This window comes from Hirundo rustica, chromosome 1, assembly GCF_015227805.2.
Source record: "Hirundo rustica isolate bHirRus1 chromosome 1, bHirRus1.pri.v3, whole genome shotgun sequence".
Lineage (NCBI taxonomy): Eukaryota > Metazoa > Chordata > Aves > Passeriformes > Hirundinidae > Hirundo > Hirundo rustica.
This window is the reverse complement of record NC_053450.1, coordinates 72,843,688-72,856,499: the sequence shown is the minus strand read 5'-3', so window position 1 is coordinate 72,856,499 and position 12,812 is coordinate 72,843,688. Positions and strand designations below refer to the sequence as shown.

General features: G+C 38.0%; 1 protein-coding gene across 8 annotated transcripts in view; it reads left to right on the top strand.

Moving 5' to 3' along the window:
- SEMA5A (semaphorin 5A) overlaps positions 1–12,812 on the top strand; it is a 317,116-nt gene that overhangs the window by 190,674 nt on the left and 113,630 nt on the right. For all 8 annotated transcript variants that reach the window (XM_040072786.2, XM_040072776.2, XM_040072727.2 and 5 more), the window contains 3 exons: positions 1,754–2,039; positions 5,091–5,226; positions 8,512–8,716. In XM_040072786.2, coding sequence (XP_039928720.1) covers positions 1,754–2,039; positions 5,091–5,226; positions 8,512–8,716 — 627 coding nt within the window. The remainder of the gene's footprint in view (positions 1–1,753; positions 2,040–5,090; positions 5,227–8,511; positions 8,717–12,812) is intronic.

Genomic DNA, 12,812 nt, shown 5'->3' with positions numbered 1-12,812 from the left:
AAGTCCTGTACAACTATTTTGCCTTTTTTATCCCTTTTTTTTTTTTTAAGACATAAATGCACTGATAGTATGTAACTTAATGAAGGCTCAGGGCACCAACAAGTTCTTAAAATTGTTGGGTTGTGGTCTGCCAAATACCTGTGCAGCTCCAAATGTGGAGAAAATTTGGTGTATTCCAGACTGCTCTCAAGGAAGCACTTCATAAAATAGAGAGTGAAAGTTACAGGGAGGAGTGAGAGCACTGTTGGATCTGCTCAGTTTCATGCATCTGAGGCAGCTCATAATCACTGCTGCCAAAAACCTGCCCTGGGAACTCTCAGCACAGCAAACAGAGATGGAAGCAGCACAAGAGGCCACACTAGCTGGGATCTGGTCTGTCTTTGAAAAAGAGTTTTCTGCAGTTTGAACTGCTGTGAGGTAGTGCCACCTTGCTTGCCTTTCTAGTGTCCCTCCAAAGTTCTGACAGACTCGAGATACTCCTCTAAAATGCTTACATCGAATTATGGCAGCCTTTTTCTACCCAATAGTGCTGTCACAAAATGTTCACCTATAAATTTTATTTGAGGTGCTTCCTCACAACAGATATTCTTAAAACAGTTTCATTTATTTGTTTTCCCACTTAAGAATAAAATTTGTTTTGTAAGTTTTCTTGTTTCTCAGAGGTATCCGTGTTCTAAGACAGTTCCTTGCCAGGGGGGCTCGTCTTCACAGATCTGTGTATCAAATTTATCTTTCCTTTAAAAACTTAGTGAGTTGTCAGCCTCTTCTAAAGTCATGGATTTTCCTCAGTTCTAGTAATCCTTTCAGGAAATTGACCACGTGTTTATTGTTTGTGATATCCACAGTTCCTTTTTTCTTTTCTTTCAAGAACTATTGCCATCTGTTTCTTTTCAGATTATTTTTTACGTATTCTCTAATTTCTCCTTCATCAGCATCAGGTTTTTTGACCGGTTTTTTGATCAGTTTTTAATCATTTTTTTAAGGAAAGAAAAAAGAAATCTGTAATGCTCTCAGAAGAATTACGCAAAGACAGGGTTGAAATGCAGTTATCTTACCATCAAATATTCTTGTGTAGTCCTCTTTTCTTTCAGTTACAGCCTCTGAGCACATTTTTACTCACCATCAATTACCACCCGTTATCCTACTAATCTGGAGTAATGGCATGGTGGCAAAGCAGAAACAGAGTTAAAAGGTAAAGCAAATGCATTGTAAGAATTCACTCTGCCCTTATGTGCAGAATGAAAACTCTGAGACACTTTTGATGGTGGACTACTGTGAGCTGGGCCAAGGTTGCCCAGCAGTCGTGTTCTATAAACACTTAGAGCAAAACCTGTCAGGCCATGTGTTGTGGTTTCATCCCAGATGGCAGCTCGGCTGGTTTTTTTTTTGTGCTGTGGAGTGGTGTGAGAAAGAAAAGGCCTTGGCCTTGTGTAAGTGCTGCTCAATGATAACAAAAACATCCCTGAATTACCAGCACTGTTTCCAGCATAAATCCAAAACACTGTACTGTGCTATCTACTGTGAAAAAATTAACTCTACCCAGCCAACCCCAACACATCACGATCATGTATCTCATAATCCCAGATGGACATGAGCTGCCCTATTCAGGTATCATGGTGCCACATCCCTAATGGATATTAAAAAGTGTGTTTATCTAAATATAAAACTTGAAGATAAATCCAACTTCCATGTTAGTATGTGTGCATATATCAGGAAGAAGGCAATAAATGATCTTTCCTTCTGCTATTTTCAGAACCAAATTTTGTGTCATCTTATGACATTGGGAACTTTACCTACTTCTTCTTCCGGGAAAACGCAGTGGAACATGACTGTGGGAAAACTGTTTTCTCTCGTGCTGCTCGGGTGTGCAAAAATGATATTGGTGGCAAGTTTGTGCTGGAGGATACCTGGACTACCTTCATGAAAGCTCGTCTGAACTGCTCTCGCCCTGGAGAAATTCCATTTTACTATAATGAACTTCAGAGCACTTTCTTCCTGCCAGAACTGGACTTGATCTATGGGATTTTTACTACTAATGTGTAAGTAAACTGAATGATACATTTTATTTTCTTGCTGTTTGTGACAGCAAAACCTAGAACTTCTGACTCTCTTCTGCACATGCCAAGTAAACATCATAAATTCAAACCACAGTTTTGCCCAATCCATTGTTTTCTGTGAACAAGTATCAGTTCCAAATGTTTCCCAAATGAATTGTTGAAAATAAGAGAGAAGAAATAAATTTTTAGTATTTCCTTACTGCAGGGAGCCAGTTGTGTTTAAGTCTATTCTGTCATATTCTTCACTTACTGTTTTAAAGTAATTAATTTTTATTTTTACATAATACTGTAATACATAATTCCATATGTATTCTTGAATTAAATATTTTATAATTGTAATGTGACACGATCATGAATTTGACATGATGGAATTTGACCATGCCATAAAGAGCCCATCTAACCCTAAGCAGCACAAGAGGTGCTCTCATGTATTCTAATTTAGTCCTAACATATCCTTATGTGAGTGTAAAGGTCAAACCAGAAATTAACCTAATTTTAAGTGAACTTGTTATATCAAAGAGGTAAAATTAAAGAAAAAAAAAAGTACAATTTGGTCTTAAAAATTCAAATTTGAAAATTGGATGGACATAGGAAAAAAGAGACATTTATCTCAGAAATGTCCTTTGTAAATTTAAACATGATGACTGGTGTTCAAATGCTGCTCAGCGAGAGCAGCCTCTGTCTAATGGCTATACAGCCCAGACCACTGGATAATTTCCAGTTTTGAGTTCCGATTCTCCGACCTTCTTGTACTGTTTTGTTGTGTAAATCAGTTTTATCTAGAATTTTTAAAGGTCCTTGGGCACCTAAAACATAAGTAAGGCACCCTTGAACACAGGGATACCTACCCTTTATAAATATCTGTTAACCAGCTGGAAACATTCACAAGTTAATGCCTACAAATTATAATCCCTATGCATTCTAGACAGTGAGCATGAATTTGGGCTCATTTAGGTGACTTCCAGACTCAGGCTCACCCCTGGGCTGGCAACTCAGGCTGTGAACAAGGCTAGTGATGAGATGCTTGCACCAGGCTGTGGCAATTCCTTACTCATGACATTGGATGATGTGCTCATCCTGTTTCTGCAATGTAGGGAATCTAAACACTGTTTCTGTAAAGAGAATAGCAAAGACTTTGAGATTACTGGGCATAAGAAAATTTGCTGTTCTTTCAGTTGGTACTTTTAGTTTTGTTCTGTTTTCCTAGTTGGTCTGTACACTAAAAGACAGGTATTTGTCAGGTGGCATCCACATACACTGTTCAACCAGATCTTTGCTGAGAAGTCAAAATAGCCTAGACATGTTCCTACCATGAAAAGTCTGAGCAGAAGAATTCTGCTCTAGAAAATCCACGGGGCTTTGGCCATGGAAGGGGAATGATGTTCCTGATGCTTCCTGGCTGACCTGAAAATGGACTTACTGTTGTTAAGACTACCTTTGCCACATGAAAGTAGACAGTATTTTAAACCTTGCTGCTACTTTCCTCTTTCCCCCTGGCCCAATGTTCTGACCGTCCAAGAGAGATGGACTGTTCAAAGAGGAACTAATTATATATAACTCATTGAGGGTAGGGTTTTTCGGTTGCTCTATTTAAATGCCTGGCATCAAATGTTGTAACTAAATTTTTCGGACACTTTTGAAATGTTTTAGAGTTAGGATTACTTTTCCATGCTGACTACCTGTTTGTAGATAGTTTGTGGAACTCATATGATCCACCTTTCTAGCCTACAAGTGATGAAACACAAGAGTTTCCTATGACAGGGAACAATGTGTTTCCTTCTGTTCACGTAACAGCATCAGATATAACTTAATAGCATTCATAATTCTTCAGTCTCATATCCTCAGAATTACTATGACTTTATTGGACCTTAATGCTTTTTTAGTATACTTTAATGTACTTGTGAAGGGAAAAAATTTAAACCTTTCTCCAGCAGCCAAACCTGCACCTTTTATATGTGTTTGACTATCAAGTCCACTATAGCCACTGCTTCATGAAAAAGTTGATTTTGTTTCTTTTGGGCTATCCAAAAAGTCTATCAACATGAGTCTCATGTCCTCTTAGGACCTGATGAAATGCAAGAAAACATTGGTACAGTTGATAATATTAGTGAGATACATTTAGCGATATAAGCAAGGATTTATCAGATCCAATGATGATTGATTCTGCAGAAGTTGTAAGCGGAAATGCTGTGTGGATCAATTGCCAGCATTTTTAGCTGCAAATACTTGCAATTGACACCTTCATTATCTATTCCATTATCTCAAAATGAGGAAAAGAACAATGAAGCTATCCATATTAGGAGCTTTTGTAGTTATTAGATTATATTCTTTACACTATGCAAAATTACTTCATTACCTTGTATGTCACATTTTCAAGGCAGACCCAGGAAATTGTGTATTTTGTCCAGCTGCCATTTATTAATGTTTATTTTTTAACATGGTATCTTGTAAGCAGTCCAGGTTGTTTTCTCTTGATGAGTTTCTGCAGCTTGCATTCTTACTGATGTACAGCATCTCTTGGAAGATGGGATTTTTGTGGACATGTCTTGTCCAGGGGTTCAGCAGGATCTAGAAACATACCACACGTTGAAAATCCTTGCTTATGTCATGCAGTCATTTGTTGTATCTAGGAAATTTCATTGAACCCTGAGAATAATATCCTGACCTTTGTTCTGAGAAAAGAGGTGTCCCTAGTGCTTGTGATTACGTGTGGAAGTGTAGCCGGATGGTATTAGAGGTATAGTATGGTATACTTCTAATATATATACTGCTGTATTTGTAGCAGCAGAAAGTAGGAAGTTTGAGTTCTTCCCTACACTAGCTCCTTGGTGAGGCTGAAGAATATTTTAAATGCATTGACTATGTTAATCAGCTCATCATATGTCATTATCTTGAGATATCATCTCCTGGCTGATCATATCTGCTTCATTAATAACTTGAAGGATTGAAGAGTTATTACCTTTTTTATTTATTTTTCAGCAATTTGACTTCCTAATGTTATTACATAGGTTAATGTATTTACTTCTTTTGCAGGAACAGCATAGCAGCCTCAGCAGTTTGTGTTTTCAACCTGAGTGCCATAACTCAGGCCTTTAATGGACCCTTCAAATACCAGGAGAACTCTCGCTCTGCTTGGCTTCCATATCCCAATCCTAACCCTAATTTTCAGGTATGGATATGTGGAAGAAAGACAATATTTTATGTGAGCTTTCCTCAAAGTACTTTACGGTTCATAAATTATAAATCCAGTTCTGCACTATGTTGTAGCCTAAGACCTTAAAAAAAAAACAAATGCTAAATTAAAAAAAAAAAGTTTTGGGGAGATACCCTTATTTCAACATATTTAATTTTAATTTTATCCCTCTACAAAATAATTTGGATTGAAAAACAGGTGTACTTTGAACGGCTGGAGAAAAAATGCTTAACTTCAATCTTCTGTCAAAATAAAACTCTATAGTTATTTGTCAAGGTAACATTAACTCCTCTCTGAAGTATGATCAAGCTTGAAGTCTCTTTTACATTGTATTTGTGCTATGAGGACTTAAAAAATGGAACAGTATCTGGCAGAAAAAAGAAAGTGAGAGGGAGATGATAAAGGAGGGGTGGTCAGAAGTTTATATATTTTCATTTGCAAGGTGGTCTGCTCTCCTTGAAGAGTCAGATTAAAAGAATTTGCAACATGTTCTGCCCCTCATTTGAACTTGTTGGCCTCAGAGGGTGTAATAATCTGCAGCTGGCTGACAGTGTAAAACCAGTTAGTCCATGGTGGTTCATTTAGAGGAACTCTACAAAAAGAAAGGGGTATTTCAGTAGGCACATATGCATTGTTTTAGTCTTTTGCAAAGTCACCACTCCTACTAGGACAATTTTAATGAGTGTGCTTCTTGCAAGGGAGATGGCAGGAAAAGCAACAATAATGTAGTGATTAACAACAACAGGTTTTCATCAGGGTATTTAAGTGTAGTCACCTCTATCGAACTTTTACCCTCCCTTAATCTCAATGCAATTTCACAAGTTCAATTCTGCTCCTGGAACAGCCTTCCCTAGCTTGTAAGTGTCATCAGATCTTTGCTAGAGTGAAAAAGAATCACCCATTGGAGATTGATCTATGCAAATGAATGAAATAAAGGTACAGTTTACAGGCTAGAGCCATGATACCTTTCCTAAGTAGCATGTTTGTCATCAGCCAAGTGACAAGACTCAGTATGTCTGCAGGAGCAGGGTGTATTTGTATACAGCTTTTCACCTGCTGGAGAAATACTTGTCAAAATAGCCATAGGAAGAGGTCTAAGAGGCAAAATTTTTGAAGGAGAAAGCCTGAAAAAATGCTTGTATGTAAAAATGTTATCACCTTGCTGACTAGGTAAGCGCATCCAATAAAACTTATCAAACTCTCTCTAGAAACCTTGCATTAATATGGTGTTAATTATTGTGAGAACAGCCCATACTGACTGGTACTTACAAAAGAAAGATGACAGCCTGCTGGCTGTGTAAAAACAGTTTGTCTCTCTGCTGTCCTGTTAGTGCATGTCTCCTAATCAACACAGGCGTCGAAATTTATTTCTTAGATGGCCTGGCTGATTTTAATACAGCTGGTACTTCATCCAATTTACAGGAACAGTAACAACAGTTCTATCATATCTCACTGAGCTACAAACAGCTTTGAAGGCAGAGCTAGTGTTAGAAGTTGTAGTGTGGCCTTTTACAACACAATATTATAGGGAATTGATGTCAGCTGATCTCTGGGTATCTCTAGTGATGCCCAGCTTCTTTTCTTTTGCCAATGCTGCTTTTTATTCCCTTGAATAACTTTCTGCTACATTTCCATAATTGCAGCAGTGATGCATACTAGAATCTAGATTAATGCTTAGAGCTTTAAACATTTTTTGTAGCTTGGCTTTGTGACTTTAGAGTACACATCTCACATGGAGATATATTCATTGAAGGAGTCATTGGTTTCCTTCCGAGGAAGGACTTCTCTTTTGTAGAGTCCTTATGATAAAGGATCAGAAGTTCTGTTTGTGTAGTCCCAGAAGTAGATTTATACTCTGAGTATTGACCTACTCAGTAACAACAGAGAGAAATACGTGTTTTGAAGGAAGACTACTGCTGCGTAGATATAGCTACATCAGACATTGTATTTCCGAGGCTGGATTATATTGATGAAATATTTTCCATTTTAGAATACTATTGGAGTCCCAGTTTTGAGGAACATTTTTTTCCTTCAGAAATCATTGGTTTTCTCTTTAGTCAGGGCAATGTCTATCATAAGACCAAGGACCATTTGCGTTTCAGTGTACTATGAGTATTCGGCTGGAATTTTTTCCTGCTTGATAGACCCAGAGAACTTCTTTGGTGTGGTTTATTTTTTTTTCACTGGTCTGGCATACAAAGCAATTAACTGTTTCCTGCTAGTTGTTATCGTTCTTCATAATCTGATCTCCCATTATGAAATAATTTGACTTTTTTTAGCATTTGTGGATTTGGAACAATCACTCAATTTTGGACTGAAAACATGGTAATAATAAATAACTGGTACAGTTTTGCACACTCTTTTTTTTGCTCATGCTGCAATTCATGGCATAATTTATGACATAGTAAAACAGAATGAAAATGGTGACTTAGTTATGCCTTTCACATCACACAAATATTTGATAAATGTTGTGAAATTGTGCTTTACTTCTCTGATGCAATTATGCCTGAGTAAACACGTGAATGTTTATATATTCCCATGCATTAAGAAGCTTTCTCTTTTGCGTCCTCAATTGAACACGAATATGTTAAAGTAAACTCCCACTTATTTTACTTTGTTTATTTGTGTTTGAAACTTGTCCATGCAGCTAGCGGATGTTTTCCTGTAAGAAAAGAACACAATTTTCAGATTTAATATACAGTCGGTTTAATATACAGTCGGTTTCGAAGAAAAAAAAAGTCTTTGCTGTGGATAATATTTAATAGAGCTCTGCACTGTCCATTTTTGCTACCTAAGATGGAGTCCTAAGAAGCTTCTAGAACTGCATGCTGTATTTTCACCTGGGATTCCTGTCAGACCCTGGCTGTAGTAGGACATGGGGTTTCCTTTGAAAATTTGTTATGTCTTTAAGCACTGAGATCTGTGAAAATTATAAAGAAAACTGGTCAGAAAATAATTTGGTTTTTTGAATGGTAGTTTTTCTCCTTCCTGCCCTGTGAACATAGGATATAGCAAAATATTTCCATAATCCACTTGTGCTGGTCAATCTAGAGCTCTTCCATATTTTTTAGAATTAAGGAGCCTCCTGAGTCCTTGAACAGTCTGGTTAGCACCAAAGTGGGACCTGGAAGTCAAATTCCACATTGTCATTACAAGATGTGCTCTTGCTTTTATTTTCTTGTGCTGTAAATCAGAGAATTTAACAACAAATCTATTGTTTTTGTTGGCCCATATAGTCATGCTACTTTTCTGTCTTTACAGTGTGGTACCATGGACCAGGGTTTGTATGTAAATCTGACTGAGAGAAATCTTCAAGATGCACAAAAATTCTTCTTAATGCATGAGGTTGTTCAACCAGTTATTCCAATTCCATACTTCATGGAAGACAACAGCCGATTTTCCCATGTGGTTGTGGATGTTGTGCAGGGCAAGGACATGCTTTTCCATATCATCTATCTTGCCACAGGTATGAATCTTCATTGTTGTGATAACTGCAAAAGTTTATGAGGTCTTTGAGTTTTAATGTTCTGTTAATTACTTATGAAATACGTGTACAGCTCCTTGAATATCAGCTTTTCCTTTTTGACACGATCATCTGTCTATCTTCTACATTTTCTGAATAGATTAATTTACCCATTACAATGTCTTCTACGTTATTTTGTGAACTCCAATTTTGGTGTATGTTTCTTATTCTCCTTTGAAGCTGTGAAGCTTGTGTGATCTTGACATAATCAAACATTGGAAATTTTACGAACAGGAATTTCGAATTTTCACTGCCTTTTGTTCTTTTTACTTAGTTAAGGATACAAATTTAAGGGCCCAAGATAAGATTGTTTAGGACCCTCTGATAAAGAAGTAACTTCATAAATAGCAAATACAACTACTGCTATTTCTATTTCTGAATTTTCTATCACATGATTTTATTAATGTTCCTTTTCATCTCACTTCTAAGATATTTGTTATGCAGTTTTATACCCTGTCTTATTATTTGCCCATTTATATGTAACCATAGCAGTGAAGGAAAAACAACCTTCCACCTTAGATTGCTTTGGTTACAGCTGTTGCCTTCTTGGTTCAAAATTTCAATCATCTTAAAAATAGCAAGGGTGTTGGAGAGCTGTTTTTGCAGAACAAGGATGTCCCCAGCTGAGACTGAAATACTAGATTGGACTACTATGTTTAAAGCTTCATGTTATAAAACTTAGGATAGTTTTTAAATACTTGGGCCTATGCACATTAGTAGGGAATAGCTCATCAAAGCAAAGGTTTTTAATAGTTAGTCTCGTGCTCCTTGAAAGCTGGGCAGTAACAAAAAAGCTTTTGATAAGTTTAAAATATACTTGCATTTGACCAGTTCTAGTCAAAACAGCCTGATGGTTGGTAAATAAGTGCATTTTAAGTGAAATCATGTCAATACTAAGTGGTGTTTGTATTTAGAGGCCTCCTGAAATTTGTATTTCTGGCCAAACCTGAGCTACAGAAATGTGCACTGATTTGGTTTTTTATGAAGAAACTATCACTCACTGCATTATAGGATATTTACCGTCGTGGAAGCACCAAAAATAATTACTTTTGTCATAATTCTGGTTATATTCAGGTTTCAGTTTCCCTTGATATGTTACCTTTTACATTCGAGTCAGTAAATGAGGATCTAAAATTTTACACTTCATGGCTCATTAATAAATGGTGTTTAGGAGTGTGTCAGTGTTCTTTTCATGCTGCTAAAAAATAAGATATACTTCCTGTGCTCCTTGTGATGTATGCTTGCCTTTCACTTTCATTCTTCTCTGTACGTCTGGTTTTGATCATTCGTGGAAGCAGGGTACTTGTCTCAGCTGGGTCTTTAGTCTAAATTCAACACATACTTTCCTGTAACTGGACAGCATATTTTATAAGTGTGAGAAAGCATATGATGAAACTCCTATTCTTACAGTGTTCTTAATGTAGTCAATTCTATTTCACATGTATTTCACTGTGGAATTTTTTTAACATTTCTTCTACCCCGATTGAGTGTAAGTGTTAAGACTTACTTTCTAAGAAATATTAACCCTCACTTTTGGTAGAATTTGAAATTGCCACACGTTTATGTAGAAATACCACAGGTACAGTGCATAATTGTAGTTTAAAAATCTCAAGGTGTACCAAATTACACAGTGTAATTTATTTACATATTAAGATTGTAGGGGAGAGATGGTACTTTGCCTTCTTTGGGGGTGCAGATCATAATTTTAACTTAATTATATTGTTAATTGTGCAGCATCTTTATCCCGAGCCCTGCCTTTGCTTATGTAGAAACTGTGGAGTAGTTAGCATTGAGTTTTCATCATAAACTGAATATGGTAAAAGATTACTGAGAAAAATGCCACTACTTCTGTAAACAACAGAAACTAAAAGGCAGCGGCCTTACCTATGAAAATAAACAGTAAATTTGGAAACAACCCAAGTTTAAGGCTTTTGAATTTCCCCAGTGCCCAGCTTTAGTCCCACATAGAATGTCCTCTACCCCAAGCTCCTAACACCATAGGGCATGTGTATGTTTGGGAGAGATGAAAGACGGGGCTGACAGTTATTACCAGTCTGAGAAATGTTGTTATATCTTTCCTGATTTAATTTATTTGCATTATTAAAAGTAGTGGTAAATTAAGTTTAGAATTAAATTTTTACCGCAATGCTCCACCCTCGAAAAACAGACAAAGGAATAAAAGCTGACAAGCGGAAAAAGCCCTGGGGGTGCTGGTTGACAGCAACGAAACATGAGCCAGCGTGTGCCCAGGTGGCCAAGAAGGCCAAGGGCATCCTGACCTGTATCAGCAATGGTGTGGCCAGCAGGACCAGGGTGTGATCATCATCCTGTACTCAACCACTGGTGTCACTACACCTTGAAACCTGTGTTCAGGCCCTCCAATACAAGAAGGACATTGAGGTTCTGGAAGGTGTGCAGCGAAGGGCAATAGGGCTGGTGAAGGGTCTAGAGCACAGGTCTTGTGAGGAGCGGCTGAGGGAGCTGGGGTTGTTTAGCCCAGAAAAAAGGAGGCTCAGGGGGAACATTTTCACTCCCTACAACTGCCTGAAAAGGGATTGTAGCCAGGTTGGGGTCAGTCTCTTCTCACAAGTAACAAGCAATAGGACCAGAGGAAATGGCCTCCAGTTTTGCCAGAGGAGATTTACATTGGATACTAAGAAATATTTTTATTAAAACAGTATTCAGGCATTAGAAAAGGCTGCTCAGGGAAGTGGTGGACTCACCATCCCTGGAGGTATTTGAAAGACATGTAGATGTGGGGATGGCCTGGGGAGCAACAGTGTAGTGGGCATTCAGTCCCTGGAAGGTCAAGGAGCACACATGATGGAGAAAAAGGTGATTCGGAACATTCAGCATGGGTTAAGCTCCTCTGAAAATCTGATTACTTTCTGTGGTAAAACATCTGGATTTGTGCATGAGGAAAAAGTAGTACCTTAACTTTAGCAAGACTTTTTACACTGTCTCCCACAATATTCATATATCCAAATTAGGATATAGGGTCTATATGGGTGAGCAGCTGGATCTATAAAACCTGCTCAGAGGGTATTTTCAATGTGATGTATAGAAATGATAAGGAGCCAAGTACTGTCCTATTCGACATTTAATCAGTGACCAGAAGGAGGACAAGGAGTGCACTGTACCGTGTGTGCAGGTGACATCCCGCTAGGATACCAGTAGTTGCACTGGAGGATGTGCCATCCAAAGGACTTAGGTGTGCTGAAGGGATGCCATCACTGCAAAGACAGCCAGTAGCATCTTTGGCTGTTATCAGGAACACAGCCAGGAGACCAAGGGAGGAGGTTGTTCCCCAGTTTTGGCCTCCCCCAGTTCAAGAAGAACATGGATAAAATGGAGAAGTTCAGTGGAGGGCCAACTTCTGTTGGAGGCTGGAGTACCATGCCCTGGGAAGGGAAGCTGAGGGAGCTTGTTCATCCTTGAGAAGAAAAGGCGTTGTGGGGAGCAGGATGCTACCAGCATCCTGCTAATACTAGAGGGAGTTTGCATGGAGAATGGTGACATGCTCTTCACACTGGTGCATGGTGGGCAGAGAATTTCAGACTGGATATACAGAAAAAGCTTCTCACTTCTAGGACAGTCAAGCAGCCGGTTGTACTGTCTCCATTCTTGGAAGTTTTTGAGACCAGACAGCCACACAGTCTGCTATAGCTAGCTGTCTTTTGAGCAGAAGATTAGACTTGAGACCTTCTGATCTCCTTTCCAACCTAAATTATCCTGCGCTTATAATATGCTGGTATTGCATCAACTTGGTAGGGCTAAATTGCATTTTCATTCAATGCTGTAATAATAGATGTCATTGTACTTTCTGCTGCCCGAAGGAAAGTGCATTCAATTCTGATGTAAGTTCTGTCAGTAAGCAATTTGCATTTAGCAGTGTAAAGCAGGATGGACTCAAATCATGCTGTGAGAGATGTAGGCCACATAACTTTAGTGGTTATATTTCATAATTCTGAAGAAATTGTCTTTTAAAATGCACAAAACTTCAGTAGAAAAGTAGGCATACAGATTGAATTTAATAAAA